Raw genomic sequence first — 24,933 nt, forward strand, 5'->3', positions numbered from 1 at the left:
TTTTGTAAACACCACTAAGCAGGTTGGGGCCTAGCACCCATGATATAATAGCAGCTTCTTTGGACTCCCACCACATTTCTAGAGTAAGCTCTTTGGAGCAAGAATTGTCTTCATTGGTGTGTCTTGTACAGCTCCAAATAAAGTTGGCACGAAAAGTAAATAACAGCAGTAAAGGACAAAACTGCAATGGGTATGTAAAAGGGGCGCCATGACCTCCCAAGCTCTCCCTCATGAGTGAATGTGGCTCTGCAGTGCCCTGCCTCAGTTTCCCCCTGGATGAGGTAGTGACGTCTCTGTAACAACTGGGTCAAAGAGAAGCCAAAAAGTCTACTTTACAGCAGTATGGCCCCCTTTAATAGCCTTCTGAAATGAAGACTATATATAGTAGTTTAAAGGCTCTTACCTCAGAGCCCAGATAGAACTGCAAAGTCCCCAAAACAAAAGTATCCAGGTTCAAGCCGCAGGGGGGTAGCCGTGTATGTCTGAATCCACAAAAACAGCGAGGAGTCCGGTGGCAGCTTAAAGACTAACAGATTTATTTGGCCATAAGCTTTCGTGGGTAAATAACCCTCTTCTTCACATGCATCTGAAGAAGAGGGTTTTTTTACCCAGGAAAGCTTATGGCCAAATAAATCTGTTAGTCTCTAAGCTGCCACCGGACTCCTCGCTGTTTTTCAGGTTCAAGGAGCAGCTCCTTCTGCTGTCAGGCCTTAGGCTTGTCTGCTGCCTGGAGAGCTCTGCTGTCTTCCCCTGCTTGCTCAGCGTCCTTCCCAGGCCACCCCGCCAGAGAGCGAGGGATCCCCCGGGCGCCCCCCCCGCCGGAGAGCGAGGGATCCCCCGGGCGCCCCCCCCCGCCGGAGAGCGAGGGATCCCCCGGCGCCCCCCCCGCCGCCGGAGAGCGAGGGATCCCCCGGGCGCCCCCCCCCCCGCCGGAGAGCGAGGGATCCCCCGGCGCCCCCCCCGGCGCCGGAGAGCGAGGGATCCCCCGGGCGCCCCCCCCGGCGCCGGAGAGCGAGGGATCCCCCGGGCGCCCCCCCCGCCGGAGAGCGGGGGATCCCCCCGGCGCCCCCCCCGCCGGAGAGCGAGGGATCCCCCCGGCGCCCCCCCGCCGCCGGAGAGCGAGGGATCCCCCGGGCGCCCCCCCCGCCGCCGGAGAGCGAGGGATCCCCCGGGCGCCCCCCCCCCCGCCGGAGAGCGAGGGATCCCCGGGCGCCCCCCCCGCCGGAGAGCGAGGGATCCCCCGGGCGCCCCCCCCCCGCCGGAGCGCGAGGGATCCCCCGGGCGCCCCCCCCCCGCCGGAGCGCGAGGGATCCCCGGGCGCCCCCCGCCGCCGCCGGAGAGCGAGGGATCGCCCCGGCGCCCCCCCCGCCGCCGGAGAGCGAGGGATCCCCCGGCGCCCCCCCGCCGGAGAGCGAGGGATCCCCGGGCGCCCCCCCCCGCCGGAGAGCGAGGGATCCCCGGGCGCCCCCCCCGCCGGAGAGAGAGGGATCCCCCGGGCGCCCCCCCCCGCCGGAGAGAGAGGGATCCCCCGGGCGCCCCCCCCGCCGGAGAGCGAGGGATCCCCGGGCGCCCCCCCCGCCGGAGAGCGAGGGATCCCCCGGGCGCCCCCCCCGCCGGAGAGAGAGGGATCCCCCGGGCGCCCCCCCCCGCCGGAGAGCGAGGGATCCCCCGGCGCCCCCCCCCGCCGCCGGAGAGCGAGGGATCCCCGGGCGCCCCCCCCCGCCGCCGGAGAGCGAGGGATCCCCGGGCGCCCCCCCCCGCCGCCGGAGAGCGAGGGATCCCCCGGCGCCCCCCCCGCCGCCGGAGAGCGAGGGATCCCCCGGGCGCCCCCCCCCGCCGCCGGAGAGCGAGGGATCCCCCGGGCGCCCCCCCCCGCCGCCGGAGAGCGAGGGATCCCCCGGGCGCCCCCCCCGCCGCCGGAGAGCGAGGGATCCCCCGGCGCCCCCCCCGCCGCCGGAGAGCGAGGGATCCCCCGGCGCCCCCCCCGCCGGAGAGCGAGGGATCCCCCCGGCGCCCCCCCCGCCGGAGAGCGAGGGATCCCCCCGGCGCCCCCCCCGCCGGAGAGCGAGGGATCCCCCCGGGCGCCCCCCCCCGCCGGAGAGCGAGGGATCCCCCCGGCGCCCCCCCCGCCGGAGAGCGAGGGATCCCCCGGGCGCCCCCCCCCCGCCGGAGCGCGAGGGATCCCCCGGGCGCCCCCCCCCCGCCGGAGAGCGAGGGATCCCCGGGCGCCCCCCCCCGCCGGAGAGCGAGGGATCCCCCGGGCGCCCCCCCCGCCGCCGGAGAGCGAGGGATCCCCCGGCGCCCCCCCCGCCGGAGAGCGAGGGATCCCCCCGGCGCCCCCCCCGCCGGAGAGCGAGGGATCCCCCCGGCGCCCCCCCCGCCGGAGAGCGAGGGATCCCCCCGGCGCCCCCCCCCGCCGGAGAGCGAGGGATCCCCCCGGCGCCCCCCCCCGCCGGAGAGCGAGGGATCCCCCCGGCGCCCCCCCCGCCGGAGAGCGAGGGATCCCCCGGGCGCCCCCCCCCGCCGGAGCGCGAGGGATCCCCCGGGCGCCCCCCCCCCGCCGGAGAGCGAGGGATCCCCCCGGCGCCCCCCCCGCCGGAGAGCGAGGGATCCCCCGGGCGCCCCCCCCCCGCCGGAGCGCGAGGGATCCCCCGGGCGCCCCTCCCCCCGCCGGAGAGCGAGGGATCCCCCGAAGCCCGGCTCGAGAACGGGGCCCGCGGGCCCGGGCGCGGCGCCCCCCCGACGCCGCTTTGGAACGCACGCGCGGCAGGACCGGGCCACTACGGATCGCCGCGGGGGGCGTGTCGGCGACAGGAGACGGAGCGAGCCCTCCCACAGCGCGCAAGCGCGGCCGCGGCTCTGGGTGGGAGGGGCCACGCTCCCAGGCCGGGGCGACGGGGGGGAGGGGCTGAGAGCGCGGCCTCGACCGGAAGAGGCGGGGCAGGGGCTGGCTTGAGAGGGGCGGGGGCCGGTTTGGGAGCGCGACCGGAACCGGAACCGCGCGGAGTCACGTGCCCGAGCTAAGGTGGCTGCCGCCCTGTAGCGCCGCGCTCGCGCCCGGCCCGCGCGGGCTCCTGGGGCTCCTCCCGCTCCCGGCCGCGAGCCGGCGGCGCCTGTCGGGCCCCGAGAGCCCCGTCCCCGGTGTGGAGCGGCGGCCGGGCCGGGGCTGAGCCCGCTGGCGGCGGCGGGAGCATGAACCCGGAGAAGGATTTCTCGCCCCTGGCGCCCAGCGTGGTGCGGGCCCTGAACGACAAGCTCTACGAGAAGCGGAAGGTGGCGGCGCTGGAGATCGAGAAGTGAGAGCCGGGCGTGAGCGGGGCCTGGGGCCGGCTGGCCCGGACCGCCAGCCTGCGCGGGGCTCCGGGGCAGCCGGGCCCTCGGGAGCCGGCCCGCAGGGGGGTCTGTGCGGCTAACCTTCAGGGCGCCAAGTGGCGGCGGGAGTGAGGATTTCGGACCGCCTGGAGCTTTTGTTAGAGCCGGGCGCTCAAACGTCATTGTAGCTCAACCCCCTTCTGACAACAGCAATGTCCCCTTTCGTGTCCCCGGGGGAGGACGCCCAAGCCCCGGTGCTTGGCATGGAGGGGCCGAGGGCTTCAGTCCCGGGGGGGGAGTAACGTGAGCCCTGCCCCCCGGGGCTGAGGGCAAAGCCCCGGGCCCGAGCAAGTCTGACACCAGCCCTGGCAAAACCATTAAAACGGTGTTGTGACCCACTTTGCGGTTGAGAACCACCAAGTTAAAGGACAGAGCTGTGTAAAACCTGACCCGGAAACTCCTTTCTTAACTGTATGTTCAGCATCCTCCTGAAATTCAGTGACTCTAAAGCGGGGGTTGGCAACCCTTCAGAAGTGGGGTGCTGAGTCTTCATTTATTCTCTCTAATTTAAGGTTTCGCGTGCCAGTGATACATTTTAGCATTTTTAGAAGGTCTCTTTCTATAAGTCTATATAATATATAACTAAACTATTGTATGTAAAGTAAATAAGGTTTTTAAAATGTTTAAGAAGCTTCGTTTAAAATTAAATTAAAATGCAGAGCCCCCCAGACCGGTGGCCAGGACCCGGGCAGGGTGACTGCCACTGAAATCAGCTTGTGCGCTGCCTTTGCCATGCGTGCCATAGGTTGCCTACCCCTGCTCTAAACACAAAAGCATTTTCGGGAGCTTGAAACTAACCAAACAGTAATGCTCAAGTTTCACTGTCGGAACATGGGTGGAGTGCTCAAATCAGAGCATCATGGGTGAAAAATCAGTTACATTACATAACTGGAGATTCAAAACCATAAAACCTCTAGTGATGCAATAAAGAATTTATTGCTCTGCTTGTCATCAGCGTAAGGTACAGCGTAAGGACACTTTTGCTTCTTGCACGGAAATGGAAATTTGTCTAGCTCTCTAAGTATTGATGTGTTCCTTTTCCATAGTGCACATTTGACAGGAAATTAAACTGTCTTAATCTTTAGGGTGCTGGGGGGGCGTGTTATAGACATTTCTTATTGTTTTTTGGCTGAGATCTTATAGGATGGTAACATGTTAAGTGCAGATGGTTACTTTGGTTCTAATTTTGTGCAGTCGTCTTTACTTCTCTGCCCACTCTACTTATTCCAGTATAAGCTTTCTTTGTGCTCTCACATATGCCTTCACTCCCCACCCCTAAGGCAGCATCATACCCTTTTCGCTCACTTTCTCGACCCTTCCAAGCAGTTGCAGTGTGTGGGATTTGATATCCCAGGCCTAGGTGGTAATCTTCCAAAGACTTGATTACAGTAGCATGCTTTGTAATTCAGGACCACCACAATTTCCACCAGTGGTGAAGTGCGGCTCTGAAGCCTGTGTACTACAGAGGTAGCCAATGCTGGCAGGGCTGAGCATTGTCAATGTCAAGTGTCTAGCAGCAACGCTGAAGAGAGCTCAGAAACCACTTTAAGTGGGTTGTCAGAATCTAGCATGTTTAAGGTCAGAAGGAAGCCTCAAAAGCTATGTCTTGCCGCTGGGGGAATGCTGCTCAACTGTACAATGCAGAAATTAATGTTGTGTGTGCAGAATTTCCTCCGCCCCAGAAATAGGCTGCAGAGCTGTTGGCTGCCACTAGGAGCTGCTGGACCCAACAGAGCCCAACTCACAATAGAAGACAAGGCGAGGGGGAGGGAAACAGGAGGATTCCCAGCAGCTGCAGTTCCTAGTATGGCCTGAAGGAAGGTGGTGGTGGCATGCAGGAAACTCTGGATGTCGGGGGGGGGGGGGGGGTAGGTAGAGGGTGTGAGTGTCTGGGCTAGGCTGGGCTGTGGCTGGCCTCTGGGGGTGAGGGGGTATGAGTTTCTGTTCCTGCGGGGCTTCAGCTGGGCTGGGGGGGGGGGGATATGAGTGGCTGGGCTCAGGGGAAGGCCCCATGGCTGAGCTCTGGGAAGGGGTGAGAGTGGCTGGCCCACCGGTTGGGCTTGGGGGAGGGGGAAGGGCAGAGAAACAGGAACTGGGTTTTCACGGGGATTTCTTTAATTTTCTACTCCTGTTACAGACATACTTGCTGAGAGGTGTTTTGAAATAAATTACCACAATAATTGAAACTGGTGTGATTATATAGTGTTATTGACCAATAACATTTTCAGAATTTTACAGGATTTTTAATTTTTTGATGCAAAATTCCCCCAGGGGTAAAATCTAGATCAGTCCTCCCTGCGATAGCATTTGTACTTCACAGGATGTTTTTAATGTATAAAATTGTGTCTGACTCACCTCTTTATCCCTTTTGATAATAGTTGCTACTAGCACTGCTCTGAGTATCTTAACTCTGCACTGGTCATCTCTGGCACATGTTGAATTGGAGTTGTCATGAACTGGAGCTGGGGCTTTGTCTACACTGTCATTTACATCAGTGTAACTTATGTCGCTCAGAGGTGTGAATAAGCCACACCCCTTCCTCCCAGTGACGGACTTAAGTGTCGGTGTGGACAACACTAAATATCAATGGGAGAGCTCCAGCCGACCCAGCTACTGTTGCTCCTGCTCGTTGGGGGTGCATTAATTATGTTGACAGAGCTCAGCTTAGAGTGGCTACACCAGAGAGCTAACAGTGGTGCAGTTGCATCTGTGCAAGTTGTAAGCTCTAGTGTAGCCATACTTAAGTGTAAGGTGGTTTCTTTTCTTTGTGCTGCTGTATTATGAATAAAGAATCAGGGGGTTGCCGTGTTAGTCTGTATCCACAAAAACAACAAGGAGTCCGGTGGCACCTTAAAGACTGACAGATTTATTTGCGCATAAGCTTTCATGGGTGGTAACCCACTTCCATGCATCTGAAGAAGTGGCTTTTTACCCACGAAAGCTTATGCCCAAATAAATCTGTTAGCCTTTAAGGTGCCACTGGACTCCTTTTTATGAATAGAGAAGGCCCTGCAAGGTTTGCAATCCTCCTCTTTCCCCACCGCCAAATATTCCCCCCCCCCCCTTTTTTTTTTTGCATTAGAAATTCATGTTTTTTCTGCCACAAGGCTCTATCCTGAAAAGTAGTGAAACTGGCATCTCAAGTGTCGAGTAAAAGTTGAACTGAGAGGATGGGATTTCTAGACAGATTGCTTACTTCAAACTATTTTATCAGGAATACTTAATCGACAGGAAACCTTTAAGACTCTACTAAAGATTGAACAGCTCTGCCCCCTTCAAATAAAAGGTCTCAATAAATCTGGCAGGGGGACCCAAAGAAATTCCATTAGCACAGCAGGGACAGCCCAGCTAATGGCTATCAACAGGCTCGGCAGAAATCAATTTTTAAATAATTTTGACAGATCTGTTTATTTTTAGGCAGCTTTTTCCATTTTAGTTTATTTAAATGTGGGAATTTATAGTTGTGGGAAATTATGGGGGATCAGAAAGTGGGGAGGGGCAGACAATAATTATTAAATGAGCGGAGACATTGAGATTCCAAAAGTTAAAGCTTTATAACCAATAAATCACAAACTTTCATAGATTCTTAGGTCAGAAGGGTCACCTAGTCTGATCACCTAGTCTGACCTGTATAGCACAGGCCAGTAAATTTCTCCAAAATATGCCCTAGCCATTATCTTTTAGAAAAACATCCAATCTTGGTTTAAAAATTGTCAGTAATAGAGAATCCACCATGACCCTTGCTACATTGTTTCAATGGTTAATTACTCTCAGGATTAAACATTTGTGCCTTGTTTCCAGTCTGAATTTGTCTAGCTTCAACTTCCAGCCATTGGATCATGTTAGATCTTTCCCTGCTAGATTGCAGAGCTCATTATTGAATATTTGTTCCTCATTTAGGTACTTTTAGGCTGTAATCAAATCACCCACGAACTTTCTGTTTGCTAAGCTAAATAGATTAAACTCCTTGAGTTTGTCTCTATAAAAGTTGTTTTCTAATCCCTTAATCATTCTTGTGGCTCTTCACTGAACCCTGTCCAATTTGTCAACATCCTTTTTGAGCTGTGGACACCAGAACTGGACACAGTAGTCTAGTAGCGTTCGTACCAGTGCCAAATAGAGATTAATATAACCTCTCTACTTGCAGTTGAAATTCCCGTTTATGAATCATAAGATTGACTATACTGGGTCAGACCAGTGATCTGTCTAGCCCACTACCCTGTCTTCTAACAGTAGCTAGTACCAGATGCTTCAGAGGGAATGAAGAAAACAGGGAATGGATCACTCGAAATTGCCCTGTCATCCACTCCCAGCTTCTGGAGGTTTAGGGACACTGAGTGTGTGGAGTTGCATCCTTGATCATTTAAAATATGATTTAGTCAGGGATTCTGTGACTTCTCCGGACCCCTGTGACTGCTTTGGCTTCAGCTGTTAGCAGCAGAGACTGCAGCTGTGCCCCCTCTCCCCCATGGCAGTGGGGTTCAGGCTTTCAGTCCCCCGTCCCCCTGGGAGAGGGGCTCCAATTGTCATTCCTCCACCCACTCTCCAGCCCTGCCCCCTGGTTAAGTCACAAAGTCCATGGTCTCCTGTGAATTTTTGTTTATTGCCCATGACCTGTCTGTGACTTTTACTAAAAATAACCATGAAAAAACGTAAGCTTACTGATCATATTGGCTAATAGCCATTGATGGATCCATGAACTTATGTAGTTCTTTTTTGAACCCAGTTGTACTTTGGATGAGTTCCACAGGTTGACTGTGCATTGTGTGAGGAAGTACGTACTTTGGTTTGTTTTTAAACCTGCTGCCTATTAATTTCATTGGGTGACCCCTAATTCATGTGTTATGTAAAGAGGTAAATAACACTTCCCTATTCACTTTCTCCACACAGTCATGATTTCATAGACCTCTGTCCTATTTCCCCATTAGTCGTCTCTTTTCTAAACTGAACAGTCCCAGTCTTTTTAATCTCCCTTCATATGGAAGCTGTTCCACACCCCTAATGAATTTCATAGCCCTTCTCTGCACCTTTTCCAATTCTAATATCTCTCAGGTGAGGACAGCAGAACTGCATGCAGTATTTAACATGTGGGTGGATCATGGATTTATTTAATGGCATTATGATATTTTCCCTCCTCTACTGATTGTCGGGGACAGTTCCTCAGATTTGTCATAAAAAAAGAACGGCTCAAGTGTGGGGATCTCTCCTATGTCCTTGGCTCGGTGAAGACCAATGCAAATAATTCATTTAGCGTCTCTGTAACAGCCTCATTTTCCCTGAGTGCTCCTTTACCACCTTGATTTTCCAGTGGCTCCACTCACTGTTTGGCAGCCTTCCTTCTTCTATCTACTTACAAAAACTAACAGCTAAATTTTTTTATCCTTAGGTAGTTGCTCTTCAAATTATTTTTGGCCTGCCTAATTATACTTAAACTCTGGCAAGTCAAGTGGTAAATGTTCCTTTCTATTTTCCTCAGTATGATATGAGTGTGATGGGTTATCACCCCTGGGATTCAGTCTGGGACTGGGGTCCACTGAGCCCCCTGACGTACCAGCCTGGGCTCCCTCTCACACTTCACTACTGTCACCAGCTGCAAAGCCCTCCAGCCTGCACTCTCACCACCATACATATCGGTAGGGACACACCCAGCTGCAGTTACATGCAGGCTCTCTGACCAACCCCTGCATATGAAGGCTACAGCCAAGGCAACTCCCAGCTCCCTAGGTGCGCACCCCCTCTGGAGGGTAAACCCCAAATTATACCATCTTTTGCTGCACAGGGAACTGTACATCGTAAGCTCATAAAATTTGCCCCCTCCCTCAATGTGGAGAGGAATATGCTACAGCCTCTTGTACGCTTCGTTCCAACTCACTGGTTTAGATAAAGCAAAAACAAGTTTATTAACTTGTTAACAAGTTTATTACCTAAAGATAGATTTTAAGTGATTACCTAGCAAATAAACAAAATGCAAACTTAGCTTAATAAATAGATTGGATATGAATAGCAGATTCTCACCCTAAGAGGTGATGCGGGCAGGCTGCAGATTCTTAAGGGGCAAGACTGCACTTGCTTTAAGTTTAGAATCCCCAGGTGTTTCGTTTCACAGGCTAGAAATCTCTTAGCCTGGGTCCAGCACTTCCCCCAGTTCATCTTTGTTCCTCAGGTGTTTCTAGGAGTCTTCTTGAGTGACAAATGATGTCATTCCTTGCCTTATATAGCATGTGGTGGGAACACTTTGTTTCAAAGCTTGGTTCCCAGACTAGTCTGTGTCAAAATACTGACATCCAAAGATGGGGCCTCGAGACATGTGGTCTCATCATGTGTCCTTGAAGAGTCATAGCAGCCGTTACTTGGAGGCTGTCTGTAGCCTTCACAGGAAGGCTCACCAGGTGGGAGATAAGCTTCTCCTAAGGCCTATTGTGTTTTCCTTATGGCCCATTGCCCTTAATAGGTCCTTCCCCACTCACTATCTAGCCTGAAAGCATCTTGTCTAGTGGGTGTTAGCCAGGTGTAACTACATTTGAAAGACAGTTACACAGTCAACATTCATAACTTCAGGCACAAAAATGATACATGCATACAAATCTGATAATCATATTAGGCAATTCATAACTTTTCCAATGATGCATCACATGACTTATCTTGCATAAAATACATCATAATTATGATGTATTTTACTCCTAATAATATCACTGAAGAATATGGGGTGCAGTGTCACAATGACTTCCAATTTTTACAGATTGTCTTTTTTCCTCTAACCATATCTTTTACTTTGTTTAGCCAGAGCGGCATTTTTTTGGTCCTTGTGGTTTTTTGTTTTGGTGGGAGAAGGGGTATACATTTAGTTTGAACCTTTTATTATGGTGGTTTTAAATAGTCTCCGTGCAGCTTGCAGACATTTTACCATTGACTGTTCCTTTTAGCTTCTCTGTAACTGGCTTCTTCATTTTTGTGTAGTTCCCCTTTTAGACGTTAAATGCTACTACCATGGGTTTATTTGGCATTTCGCTCCTCTTCCCCACCCCAAGTGTGTGAAGTTTACTTTATGGTCTCTATTACTGAGTGGGTCAGCTATATTCACCTCTTAGCTCAGATCCTGTGTTACTCTTAGGACTAAATTGAGAATCCTAGAATATCAGGGTTGGAAGGGACCTTAGGAGGTCATCTAGTCCAACCCTCTGCTCAAAGCAGGACCAATCCCCAATTTTTGCCCCAGATCCCTAAATGGCCTCCTCAAGGACTGAACTCACAACCCTGGGTTTAGCAGGTCAGTGCTCAAACCACTGAGCTATCCCTCCCCCCCCCCAATCGCCTCAGTCCTTGTGGGTTCCAGGACAAGCTGCTCCAAGAAGCAATCTGACTTTAATAGCTTCTGTTTAACATTCTCCAGAGATACTAGTGGAATGGAAACAGTGTTGCCATCAATGTATCGGTTATCTTTTTTCCCCAAATATAGAACAGAAATACTGAACACTTCTCTTTTTTGCATTATTATTGATTGATCCACCATTTCTGTCTAGTAATGGACCAATACCATTGTCAGGATTCTTTGTCTTCCTAATATATTTTAAAAACTCCTTTTATTCTCTTTAAGTTTGCTCACCAGTGACTTCTCCTTATGTCCCTTTGCGTCCCTTATCAATTTTCTACAGTTCCTAAATTCTGATTTATATTCATTACTATAAACTTCCCTTTCTTACATCTGATATATATTATTCTTTTATATATACTACTGTCTTCACTTGCACTCAGAACCCAGTTGGTTTTTAACCAGCACAGCCTTCTTCTTCCATGCAGTAAGGTGTTCTTAAAAGATCCCCAATCATCGTTTACATTTTTTCTGATTAAATACTTCCTCCCTGGTTATTTGTTTCATAATTGTTTTCAGCTCTTTCAAAGTCATGTCAAAATTTTGACCTTAAATCAAACTCCAAGAAGTTCTCAAGCAATATTTTTCTTTTGCCCATCTGTAAATTTGATTGTTGTTGGAAATATTTTTTGTTGGTTTGTGCATGTACCATGAAATCAATGTTTATCGACATTTACCTATAAAAATCAAATGCTTCCAAGCCTGGATACGAACAAGCTCTGGGATCAAGGGTCTAATGTTCTGTGAGAGAAGCATGAAAAAGTGGGTATAGGGAATGCAGGCCAGGGAAAATGATGCTTGGTAATGCCAACACTCCCCCTGCTTGTTTAAATCAACATGACACTGATCTTTCTCAGCAGCTGACTTGGCTAGTGAAAGCAACTCCCCCAGTTTCTCAAATATGAAATGCAGACTTCATGCTGGGTGTAGGCTATGAACATGAAAGCAGTCTTTTCCCCAAGGCTGTGTCTGAGTGTCTGAGAAATCTTTATGGTTCCATCTTTTGAGAAGATGGACTGCATGTTTAGTCTCCATTAAAGTCCTCATTGCTTATGGTAGCTCTGTGGCTGTGGCTGAACTCCAGACCTTTCCTATAATTCTGCTTTTCTGCTGTCTACTGAATATCCCCTACAAGAATTGCTTATTAAAGGTAATCTATGACAAGTTTGTTTACATTTCTGGGAGATAATGCTGCTGGCTTCTTGTTTACAATGTCACCTGAAAGTGAGAACAGGTATTCACGTGGCACTGTTGTAGCCAGCGTCATAAGATATTTACATGCCAGATGCGTTAAAGATTCATATGTCCCTTCATGCTTCAACCACCATTGCAGAGGACGTGCGTCCATGCTAATGAGGGGTTCTGCTCAATAATGATCCAAAGCAGTGCGGACAGATGCATGTTCCCTTTCATCATCTGAGTCAGATGCCACCAACAGAAGGCTGATTTTCTTTTTTGGTGGTTTGGGTTCTGTAATTTCCGCATTGGAGTGTTACATTTCAAGAGTTCTGACAGCATGCTCCACACCTCGTCCCTCCCAGATTTTAGAAGGCCCTTCAGATTCTTAAACCTTGGGTCGAGCTCTAAAGAGAGGTGTGGCTCTCTTTAGAAATCTCTTGTTGGTGCCCTCTTTGCATTTTGTCAAATCTGCTGTGAAAGTGTTCTTAAAACAAACGTGCTGGGTCATCATCCAAGACTGCTCTAACATGAAATATATGGCAGAATGCAGGTAAAACAGAGCAGGAGACATACTAATCTCCCCCAAGGAGTTCTGTCACAAATTTAATTAACACACTTTTTTTAACAAGCATGGAAGCATGTCCTCTGGAATCGGTGGCCAAAGCACGAAGGAGCATATGAATGTTTAGCATATCTGGCGTGTAAATACCTTGCAGTGCTGGCTACAAAAGTGCCATGCCTGTTCTCACTTTCATACATAAGAAGCCGGCAGCATTATCACCCATAAATGCAAACAAACTGATTTGTCTTAGTGATTGGCTGAACAAGAAGTTGTACTGAGGTGGACTTGTAGGCTCAAGAATTTGACATTTTGTTTTTTGGGGTGCAGTTACATAACAAAGTGCAATTTATGAATGTAGATTATTTTTTTTTCACGAAAAAGATTGCATTATGGTACTTGTATGAGGTGAATTGAAAAACACTCTTTTTTGTTTTTACAGTGCAAATATTTTTAATTAAAATAATATAAAGCAAGCACTGTACACTTTGTATTCGGTTAGGTTTCAGAGTAGCAGCCGTGTTAGTCTGTATCTGCAAAAAGAAAAGGAGTACTTGTGGCACCTTAGAGACTAACAAATTTATTTTGAGCATAAGCTTTAAAGTGAGCTGTAGCTCACTTAAAGCTTATGCTCAAATAAATTTGTTAGTCTCTAAGGTGCCACAAGTACTCCTTTTCTTTTTATATTCTGTTTGTAATGTAGAAGACCCAAAATATTTAAATAAAAGGCTTCTATTATTGTTTAACAATGCAATTAATTGTGAAGCTTTAAATTCATCCAAAATATGCTAGTTAGAAGCTGGTCCCTAATCTGGAACCCTCAAGCATGGTTGGGAGACACCTGTCTGGTGGGTATTCCAGCAGGGTGGAGGTTTTTATGTGTTGATATCACACTTGTATCCATCAGCAACACTGCGACCCAGAACCAGGTTTGAAAACCACTGGGCTAGACTCTAAGATGGCTGTTTTTATGTATGCATTGACTGGGAATTGAACCCTGGCCTCCTGCATGGCAGGCAAGAATTCTACTGAGCCACCAGTGTGGCCTTGTGTCTAACTGTCCTTGCATAAACCCTTCCATGTCCTCTTTCCTATGGCAAAGACAACATGTGCAGTAACGTGAGTGACAAAAGTGTATTTTTCTGTCCACGATCTCCACTGCATCACCGTTACTGCCATGCCAGCAGTACTTTTGGTATAATAGGAATTATAAGTGGAGTTGACTGAATTTACACTTGACTCTTACAAAAGAAGGGTAGGTGTCATGCTCTGAAATGGGATCTAACCCCTTCAGCTTGGCGTCAAACTGGAGGCTTCACTGCATATAGGTCAGAGGTGGGCAAACTACAGCCCGTAGGCCACATCCAGCCCACAGGGCCGTCCTGCCCGGCTCTTGAGCTCCTGGCTGGGAAGGCTAGCCCCCGGCCCCTCCCCCGCTGTTCCCTCCCCCCCGCAGCCTCCGCACGCGGCGCCGTCAGCGCTCTGACCTGCCACTCCTGCCGGGCAGTGCAGTGGTGTGGCTGGCTCCAGCCGGATGCAAGCTCCCGCTGCTCTGAGAGCATGGTAAGGGGGCGGGGAGCAGGGGGGTTGGATATGGGGCAGGGGTTCTGAGGGGGGCAGTCAGGGGGCGGGAAGTGGGAGGGGGTGGATAGGGGGCAGGGGCCAGGCTGTTAAGGGAGGCACGGCCTTCCCTACCCGGCCCTCCATACAGTTTTGCAACGCCAATGTGGCCCTCGGGCCAAAAAGTTTGCCTACACCTGATATAGGTGGTGGTGGTGGAGAAGCCTGGAATAGCCAGTGCAGAATTCACTTCAGCTGTGGATTAACCTAAAATCCATAAAGGCACACTTAAGCTATGTTTACACTAGCATTTTTGTCAGGGTGGGGTGGGGGTGTTTTGTTTCACACCCTGACCAACTAAAGTGCTAGTGTAGACAAAGCCGTGGTGCTTTTGCACTACGATACTCCACGCATGGCTACACTACGGAATAAGGTCGATTTGACAGAAGTCGATCTTTAGAAAGCGACCTTACACAGTCGATCGTGTGTCCCCACTAAGCGCAGTAGGTCAGCAAGGTGTGGCCTCAATACTGTGACTAGCAATGACTCGTGGAGTGGTGCACTGTGGGTAGTTATCCCACAGTCCCTGTTTCCCATTGGAATTCTGGGTTAAGCTCCCAATGCCTGATGGGGCAGAAACATTGTCGCGGGTGATTTTAGGTACATGTCCTCAGACTCCCCTCCCTCCCTCCTTGAAAGCAACGGCAAACAATCATTTTGCCTCTTTTTTTTTTCCCCTGGGTTATCAATGCAGACGCTATAGCACGCCAAGCATGGAGCCCCCTCAGCTGCGCACTGCTTTTGTGAACATTGTAAACGCCTCGCGCGTTATCATACAGTATGTGCAGAGCGTAGCTAGGAGCTGCCAGCACAAGGAACATTGTGAGGAGGACATGGACACAGATGTTCCTGAAAGCACGGGATGTGGCAATTGGGATATTATGGTGGCACTGGGGCAGGTTGATACAGTTGAACGCCAATTCTGGACCCGGCAAACAAGCACAGACTGGTGGGACTGCATAGCGTTGCAGGTATCTGATGATTCCCAGTGGCTGCGAAACTTTCACATGCGTAAGGCCACTTTCATGGAACTTTGTGAGTCGCTTTCCCCCACACTGAAGCGCAGGAGTACCAAATGAGACCTGCCCTGACAGTTGAGACGCAAGTGGCGATAGCCCTGTGGAAGTTTGCAACAGCTAACTGCTACCAGTCAGTCGGGAATCAATTTGGAGTGGGCAAATCTACTGGGGGGGCTGCTGTGATCCAAGGCAATCAATAACCTTCTGCTAACAAGGGTAGTGACTCTGGGAAATGTGCAGGACATAGAGGTTGGCTTTGCTGCAATGGGGTTCCCTAACTGGTGGGGCGATAGACGGAACACACGTCCCTATCTTGGCACCGGACCACCTTGCCAAACAGTATGTAAACTGCAAGGAGTACTTCTCAATGGTGTTGCAAGCGCTGGTGGATCACAAGGGATGTTTCACTGACATCAGCGTAGGATGGTCGGGAAAGGTGCATGACGCTTGGAACTCTGGGCTGTTAGAAAATCTGCAAGAAGGGACTTTCTTCCCAGACCAGAAAACTACTGTTGGATGTTGAAATGCCTGTAGTTATCCTTGGGGACCCAGCCTACCCCTTGCTCCCATGGCTCATGAAGCCGTACACAGACAGCCTGGACAGTAGTCAGGAGCAGTTCAGCTACAGGCTGAGCAAGTGCAGAATGGTGGTAGACTGCGCCTTTGGATGTTTAAAGGGTCACTGGTGCAGTTTACTGACTCGCTCAGACCTCAGCGCAACCAACATTCCCATTGTTATTGCTGCTTGCTGTGTGCGCCACAATCTCTGTGAGAGTAAGGGGGAGATTGAGGCAAATCGCCTGGCAGCCAATTTTGAACAGCCAGACACCAGGGCAATCAGAAGAGCACAGCGAGGTGCGCTGCACATCAAAGAGGCTTTGAAAAACAGTTTCATGATTGACCAGGCTACATGTGCCAGTTGTGTGTGTTTGTCCTTGATGCAAAACCGCCCCCTTTGGTGAATGTACTTCTCTGTAAGCCAGTCCCCCTTCGACCACAGCTGGCAAAGGAAATAAAGTCCCTTTTGTCTTGAAGCCATTCAGTCTTTATTTTAAAAAAAAAAAAAATCACTGACAAGGTAGCGCAGGAGGGGTTGGGGAGGAGGGAAAGACCAGACCACATTGCTTATTGTAGCCACATTAAAAATCAAAGCTGTTTGAATGACAGCCTTCTGTTGCTTGGGCCATCCTCTGGAGTGGCTGGGTGCCCGGAGCCTCCCCCCGTGTTCTTGGGTGTCTGGGTGAGGAGGATATGGAATTTGGCAAGGAGGGCAGGTGGCTATACAATGGATGCAGCGGGGGTCTGTGCTCTTGTTGCCATTCCAGCAGCTCCACCAGATGCCTCATCATGTCTGTTTGCTCTCCCATTAGCCTCTGCATTTCCTCTCACATGTTCTGATCATGTTCACTGTATGCTTTCCTGGCCTCTGCCACCGAATGCCTCCATGGATTCAGCTGTACCTCATCAGTTTGGGAGGACTGAATGAGCTCTGAAAACATGTCATTGCGAGTGTGGGGTGTTTTTGTTTTTTGTTTTGTTTTTGTTTTCCCCCCACCTTCGAATCTGCAATAACCTCAGGGATGGAGTTGATAGGGGGTGAATAGAAACATTTGCACTTGCAGGGGAGATAAAAAGGGAGAGTACAATTTAAGAAGCTACATTTCTGAGAACAAAAGAGGGACTCTTTCACAGTGAATCAAGCAAGTCACAGCAGACAGCACATGCGCTTTAGGTACAAGGTCGCATTTTGCCTTTTAAATTGAGTGCCTGCCGGTATGGTGGCACATCACACATGGCTGGGCAGCAGAATTCTGTTTCCAGGCAGCCATGGTAAGCCAAAGAGTACACGGGGTTGGCTTCTTCCGCCTTCGTAACATGTGGGAATGGTTTCAAACTGCAGCGCCCTCTTTTCCCAGAGCAAGCAATGCCGGTTGGGTTTGCCATTTAAAAGCAGGGGCTGCGGTTTGGGGTTGGATGTGCAGCACACCCCTACCCCCACCGCGTGGCCATCCTCTTTTAGCCAAGCACAAACAGCCCAGCATGAACAGGGTCCTTTTACTGTTCCCTTACAAAAATCCCCCTATTTCAACCAGGTGACCATGAATGATATCACTCTCCTGAGGCTGACACAGAAAGATAAAGATCAAATGTTGCTTGAATGCGACCAAAACCCAGGACCATTTGCTGCCATGCTTTGTGCTGCAATGATTCCAGACTCCTTGCTACTGGCTTGGCATGGTAAAGTGTCCTACCGTGGAGGACGAAATAAGACAGCCCTCCCCAGAAACCTTCTGCAGAGGCTTTCAGAGTACCTCCAGGAGAGCTTCATGCAGATGTCCCTGGAGGATTCCTGCTCCATCCCAAGACACGTTAACAGACTTTTCCAGTAGCTGTACTGGCCGCAAATGCATCCCAATTCTTCAGGGCAAATCAAACATTAAACAAAATTGCTTTTAACCCCTGTAGTTACAAATGTGCTCTCACCAGAGGTGCCTTCTCCACCTTCAGGGTCTGGGAACAATAGGCCCTGAGAGGGTATTGGCTCCAGGGTGATGAAAAGGTCCTGGCTGCCGGGGAGAACAGATTCACCACTTGCCTGCTGCACATTCTCCTCCTCCTCCGCTTCCTCCTCCGTTTCGTGAGACTCCCCCCTTGCAGGTGTCCATGGACAATGTTGGGGTAGTGGTAGGGTCCCCCCCAGAACGGAATGCCGCTGATCATAGAAGCGGCATGTATGGGGCTCTGACCTGGAGCGACCGTTTGCCTCTTTTGGTAGGCTTTCCTGAGCTTCTTACCTTTCACGTGGGACTGCTGTGTGTCCCTGATGTAGCCTCTTTCCACCATGCCCTGTGTGATTTTTGGCATATATATCCGCATTTCCTCTGCTGGGTCAGAGTTCTGCCTGCACAGATTCTTCTCCCCATACAGCAATCGGATCCAGTGTGTCCCGTTTGCTCCATGCTGGCGCTTGTTTGTGACTCTGGGACTGCAAGGTCACCTGTTCCGCTGAGCGCGCCATGCTGACCAAACAGGAATTGAATTTCAAAAATTCTCGGGGCTTTTCCTGTGTACCTGGCTAGTGCATCAGAGTTGAAAGTACTGTCCAGAGCGGTCACCTTGGAGCACTCTGGGATAGCTCCCGGAGGCCAATACCATCCAATTGCACAGCGCTGTGTCTGCACTACCCCAAATTGGAACCAGGAAGTTCGGTTTTAGCACTGCTCCCCTCGCCGGGGAGGAGAACAGCAGTCGATTTTAAGAGCTCTTTACGTCCTTGGAGTTGGTTGTGTAGCTGCATCGCTTATAAAAGCAACCTAATGTGTCTAAATTCGACCTAACCTCATAATGTAGACCAGACCTTGGTTAGGGGAGTTTCCTTCTCAGCCAGCCAACCAACCAAGATCCGTTCTGTAGAAATGGGTTTTGTATCCATGCAGTAGACTGCAGGCATGGAGGTACCAGTCTGGAAGGGGATTGGGGAGTATCTCCAGGTAGTGTGAGCAAAGTACTGCTGCCTGGCATGTAAAGTGGAGTTCACTTACTCTGGGGAGCATACATTTAAGGTACTGTATGCCTCTCTTGATCTGCTTTGATCTATGCAGGGAGGGCAGATTAGACAGGGGCCATCCATGTTCGCCCCTGTCCATTTCTGAATCATAGCAATGAATGCTGGACCACTAAGCAATGGCAGTAAAATGTTGAGGTGAAACCTCATACAGAGATCTGTGTACCACAGCTAGTAAAACTCTGGAGAGCTGTTGGTTTCTCTCTGGGTTTATGATGGGGAAGCTTCACCTGTGGCCCATTCCCCTCCCACCCCCCGGACCCCAATTTTGCCAAAACTAAGTTGCCTGAAATCCCACATGAGATCTTGCTTCAGTTTAGCATCTCCCTTGAAAGTTTAATGCAAAGCCATCAAGGAGTTTGGGAGATAGGAGGATGCTCACAGTGAGATGCATTTGAATGCTCTTCCTAATCTTTCTGGGTCATAACTCCCAGTCTCTGTTTTGTAAGTGCCACATGTGCTCCTCTGTTGGTTGGGAGGAGGAGGGTGCCTTTTGCTCTTGGGAGGGCTGGGGTTGGGGGGTGATAACTGTAGAAAGCAATTAATGCTTGTGCTGAGCCTTGCCGGTTTAAGGCTGCATAGACATTGGGGATCTTTAGGGAGCCTGCCCCAGCCCAGTGCACAGGGGATTTTTGGGGTAGTTGAAGGACCAGAAGAGGGGATGAGCCACCTGTCCTTAGATAAGTCACAGATAAAGAGGTTACCCCTGAGGAAGTGAGTCCACACTGTCTCATGAAGTGATTGGACCAGTTCAAGGCGAGGCATGGGTAAATGACGGGGTAGGGGTGAGGAGCAGCCCGTTCATCTGCCTTGTTTTTTAGTTGCTGGCTTTCACTGGAGGGCTTGAGTTGAGGGTCTCTGTAATGAATATTCCTATCCTGTCCATGTTTCCGGAGGAGTCTGGTAGCCAGTGCACAAGACTCTAAACCATGTATTGTTGAAGCCAGGCCAAGATATTCTGTCATACCCTCTGTTCTCCGCTAGGTTGGTGCGAGAATTTGTGGCTCAGAACAACGCAGCGCAGATCAAGCATGTGATCCAGATCCTGTCGCAAGAGTTCGCACTCTCACAGCACCCTCACAGCAGGAAAGGGGGGCTCATCGGCCTGGCAGCCTGCTCCATTGCTCTCGGGAAGGTAGGGTTCCCAGTTGTTTGTTTCCGCCTGTCACTGTCACAAGTGAGCATCTGTTCCCTATGGTCTACAGGCTGCTGGAAAGTGTTCCCCTAGCAGTCTCCTTGATGTCAACAGCCTGCTCCATGAGTTAGTGCTCACCAGCGCACCCAGGAGAGGGTATGCATCCTAGCCCTGTGTTAGGCCCAGGCTGCTCTATGGAAACATTTAATTGTAATTAGCAAACTCCGGATGCTGGGGAGAGAATGAAAAATTAACACTGGTGCTGCGCTGGGGAAGGATGTGAACAGGAATGTTACAAGGCATGTCTAAGGAGACTGTGTTCTGTCCACCTCAGAAGAGGCAGCAGAAGTTACTCTGCTCCTTATGAGATGCTCAAGGCAAAAGCCATGAACCCCACCGAACACTGGAGGTGTGGGATCAGGTCTGGGAGCTTAGTAGACATTTCAGCATTGCCTGGGCTTTGGAAGATACCGAAGGAAAACCATCTTTGTGTCTCAATTATATTAATGCCATGTACTTATGATGAAACATAGCCCTGCACCACTCAGTCCCACAACATGGTAGTTTATTGTATCATACACAGAACCTTAACTAGGCTAAAGCATAGCTAGAATACAGGCTAGCCCCAGTCAGAGACTTACCCAAACCACGCTGGGCTGCACAGACAACGGTAAGCCATTACATAAATTTACACTTTATCTTTCCATTGGACTTTAGAATAAGACTTTAGACTACTTCTAGTAGTCACTAAAATAGACATGCATCCCAGTGTGGTGCTATTGCACTGACATCTTATTGTAACATTTATGTGCAAGGGGAAACGTAACTGGCTTCTGTTCAAATTAAGGGCTTGTTCCTCTTTCCTTAGGTCCTTTATGCCATTCTCCTCAATGAGAGCACTGAGTAATGGCTACAGGATCCAGCTTTGTGCTCAGTAAAACAGGGAGGTTTGTGCATGAACAACCTGATCCACAGGCTGAAGTCACAATGGGCTTTGGATCAGATACACATTTAGTTATCAGAAATGTCTTGATGGAGGAAGGAAAAAGTAAGGTGATCTTTTTACAGCATTTCATTCTGCATTTCAGCCCAGCGCACTACTCTAGAGACAAGCTATCCCTGTATAAAATCACATGTGGTAGGATTTTAATTCCCCTTTAATGAGACTGTGAGTCACTAACCAGCTAAAATGATACACTGTAAAGAAGGCCAGGGCTCAGAGTTAATGTTAAATTGCCTCTAAAATCATCAGTTTCTGCTGCTGGGTGATACTCCAGATTCTTAATCCTTTTATTAAAATGCCTATCACTTTTGCTGCTGTCTTTTTAAAAAATGCTTATCCACAACACCACAATATCTTGATTCTCCCCTCCCCCCCACCCCCATAGAGGACACAGATTTAACTACAAATCTTGTTTTCTGTTCTCTTCTGGGATAAGTGGCATCAATGCTGGATGGGAAAGTAACTTAAACAAATTATAATGTTCTCAAGTGTTATGGAAATCTGTTGTCGGATGCAGTTCAGAAACTTCTTAGGTATATAAAAACATTAATACAAACTTTCAGTTTATTTGTTTAGCCTGGAAATAACTTTTTCTGTACTGGGTTTTTTTCACTATCCATTTAGTGAACACTGAGACATTCTTCCTTACTCTAAAGGGGTGACATCAACTTAGAATTCCAGACAACTGTGATTTTTTCACCTACAATAATTAAAAGTAACATTTTGGATCGTTGGAGCTGATTAGATTAGAAAGAAAATCACATCTGAGGCTAGTCAGACAAATTTCTGTTTGTGTGGATATTTCATATAGCAACACAAGATGAAAAAATAAAAATGGAAATGTGACTTTAAAGTCACACAAATTCTCAGGTGAACTCTGAGGCAGGTATAGTTCATGAAAGTACTTCTAATTCATCTGCTGAAGTTGACTAGATGCTAAACAAGTCCCGTGTTAATTTCCACTTCATTTAAAAGGACACTATCAACTTAACTCCTTTTTTTTTTTTTTAAAGCTGGTATACCAACCTGGACGCGTTGTGTCTCATGACTGTTCAGTCCTAAGAAGGAGGTTTTGGTTGACTTGCTAATGCTGAGCCAGCAGAATAAGAACACCAGGGTGCTTTTAGTTTGTATAAGAAAACTTAAAAAATCCTTGAATATTTAGGATGACCCAAGGCCAGATTGTACCTCAAGACGCCAGAAGCTCTCTCTGGTTGTGAGCATCTCACATGCACAACTGAGGTAACATTCAACTCCCCCCATCAGTATTTTGGTATAGGGGAAGACTTTTTTTCTCCATTGGATGGCTTGAATTCTAGCCCTAAACTTGATGAATTTCCATAGAAATCAAATGGCTTAAAGATGAGTGGATTGAAACCTTCTGCCGAACAATTGCAAGAAGACCTGGCAGGAGACTTGGCAGTCACTGTTGGCTTCAGTAGGACTATTGTCCCTGGTTCCTGGCTTAAACAGGAGGTTAGTAGCTTGAGTGTGTTGGTAAAAGGCCATCTCCATGGAAACTTGCTTCTCCTTTGCCCCAGCAGAGCCCAAATTTGTTGCCCTTCAAGGCATACTACAGTCTATTCCCAGGCGCTGCCTCAGAGGGTAAGATGAGCCCTTTGAAATGGGGGGGCGGGTGGGGAGTTCCTATCTCTGGTGGGTGACAGCATCTTGGAGAAGCAGAATGGTGTGAGGGGATGGGTATTTGTGATGAGAGGAAGTCTTTGGGTGGAAGTCATTATGCTTTGTGTTTTCCTGTTGAAAGGCCCTTAGAGCTTTTGGGGAGGTGCTTGGCCAATTGGGTGAAAACAAAAAACTGTCTTCAAAAACTTCTTGTAAATCTAATAGCACTGGACCAGTCAAGTGCAATTTGAGTATTTAACTCGCTCCTGCAATAGACTCTTCGCTTATGACCATCTCTGCTCATTCCAATGTATGTCATCCCATCTGGGAATAATGGGTCAAATCTCTGCAGGGACAAGGCCCTAGAAACCAGTGTGCTGTACTGTAACTGTGCATTAATGGGTCACAACTGAGAGTGCCAAATTCAGGCCGAACTACTGAGAAATAGGGCAAACAGAACCCAAAAATGGTGGTGGTTCTCTTAAAAGATTTACCAAACCAGCCACAAAAGTAAACTTCTGTTTCACTACACTGGCTAACAAGAAAACATAAAGGCAGTTTCCTTAGGCATTCCAGTTCTTATATCACCACCAAAACCACTGGATTCAGAGATGAGTGGTTCTCTGCAACCAGTCTCATTAAATAATAGGTTCTTCTAATCCCAAAGGACCAGCCACACACCCAGGTCAATATATAACTTAGATCTTACCCAAAAATCATGCTGATGCCAATCCCTTAGTATCTAAACTCTAAAGGTTTATTTATAGAAAGAAAGGAAAGAAGGAGAAAGGTAAGAGTTAAAATTGGTTAAAGGAATCAATTACATACAGTAATTGCAAAGTTCTTGGTTCAGGCTTGTAGCAGTGATGGAATAAACCTGCTGTCTTAAGTCTCTGGAGTACATTCACAGCTTGGATGGGTCATTCAGTCCATTGTTCAGAGCTTCAGTTAGTAGCAAGGTTCCTCCAGAGGCTATAAGTAGGATTGAAGACAAAATGGAGAAGATGGAGCTGCCTTTTATAGTCTCTTGCCCTGCGGCCTGTGCTTCCTTTATTTTAAACACAAGCTGCCCAGCACATGGCTTGGAAGCCACAGAGTTCTCACCATAGGCATATCCCTGCATGCCTTGCTGAGTCATAAAGTGGATCTGCCGTCTCTCAATGGGTCAGTTGTATAGCTGATGGTCCTTAATGGTGTGACGGGTTCGGTCACAGAGACCCCCTTGGGACTGTCACCTGATGTGCTGAAATTACCTCTGAGTCCATTTTCCGTGATAGCTTGGGACTCCAGAACCCTGCCTTGCAGCAGGCTAGCGTGTCTGGCTCAACAACACAGGCCCAGGATCTGGGCCATGCCCCCCAAACCTGCAGACGTTAACTAAAAACAGCTCAGCAGGTAACCTGTCTCCAGCAGCCAAACTCCCAATGGGATCCAAACCCCAAATAAATCAGTTTTACTCTGTATAAAGCTTATACAAGGTAAATCATAAATTGTCCACCCTCTATAACCTTGATAGAGAGATGCATAGCTGTTTGCTCCCCCAGGTATTAATCACTTAGTCTGGGCTTATTAATAAACAAGTGATTTTTATTAAGTATAAAAAGTAGGAATTAAGTGGTTTCAAGTAATAACAGACAGAACAAAGTAAGTCACAAAGCAGAATAAAACAAAACGCGCAAGTCTAAGCCTAATACATTAAGAAACTGATTACAGGCAATATCTCACCCTCAGAGATGTTCCAATAAACTTCTTTCATAGACTAGACTCCTTCCTAGTCTGGGCCCAATCCTTTCCCCGGTACAGTTTTTGTTGGATCCAGCAGACATCTCAGGTGGTAAGCAGGGGTTTTCTCATGACTGGCCGCCCCTTTTGTCCTGCTCCATCCCCTTTTATAGCTTTGGCACAAGGCAGGGAATTTTTTGTCTCTGGGTCTCCACCCCTCCTCCTAAATGGAAAAGTACCAGATTTCAGATGAATTTCATTATCAGGTGGCATAGCCACATGTCACTGTAAGACCCCTAGTCTCCATTCCCCATGGGCTGGCCCACAAGTACACAGGAAGACTTTCAAGTAACTGTTTCTGGAGCACCCCCAATGGCCTCCACTTAATACGTTTGCATCAGTGATACAAGTTTATACCTTATTCTCCTAACTCCAGATATAGAAATCATACATGCAAACAAATAGGATGAATGCACTTAGTAGATTACAAGATTTCTAATGACACCCTACAAGGGGTATTTAGCATAAAGCATATTCCAGTTATGTCGTATTCATAAGCATATTTCCATAAAACACATGGCATGCAATGTCACAAATGGGCCATCAAGCAGGCTAGGCAGTGCTGATGCCAAACTGTGTAGGGGTATCATCCAGAAGCATAGCACAAGTTTGAAATACAGACACATACATATCTATAACTCCTAATACAAAGGTGATCCAAACATATAAACAAGATGATCATATCTGGCAAATGATGATATTTTTGC

General features: G+C 49.3%; 1 protein-coding gene across 4 annotated transcripts in view; it reads left to right on the forward strand.

The window, feature by feature from the left end:
• The first annotated feature begins 3,015 nt into the window (after positions 1–3,015).
• Positions 3,016–24,933, forward strand: part of VAC14 (VAC14 component of PIKFYVE complex) — a 191,605-nt gene continuing 169,687 nt past the window's right edge. The window contains exons 1-3 of one of the 4 annotated variants that reach the window (XM_084644951.1): positions 3,017–3,296; positions 19,668–19,818; positions 22,166–22,297. In XM_084644951.1, the coding sequence (XP_084501077.1) occupies positions 3,193–3,296; positions 19,668–19,818; positions 22,166–22,297 (387 nt within the window). In that variant the 5' untranslated portion in view covers positions 3,017–3,192. Of the gene's footprint in view, positions 3,297–19,667; positions 19,819–21,939; positions 22,064–22,165; positions 22,298–24,933 lie in introns of those variants that run through there. The other 3 variants (XM_084644950.1, XM_084644948.1, XM_084644949.1) reach the window with 3 other exon arrangements.

The sequence above is a fragment of the Lepidochelys olivacea genome (assembly GCF_965140295.1).
Source record: "Lepidochelys olivacea isolate rLepOli2 genome assembly, chromosome: 12".
NCBI lineage: Eukaryota > Metazoa > Chordata > Testudines > Cheloniidae > Lepidochelys > Lepidochelys olivacea.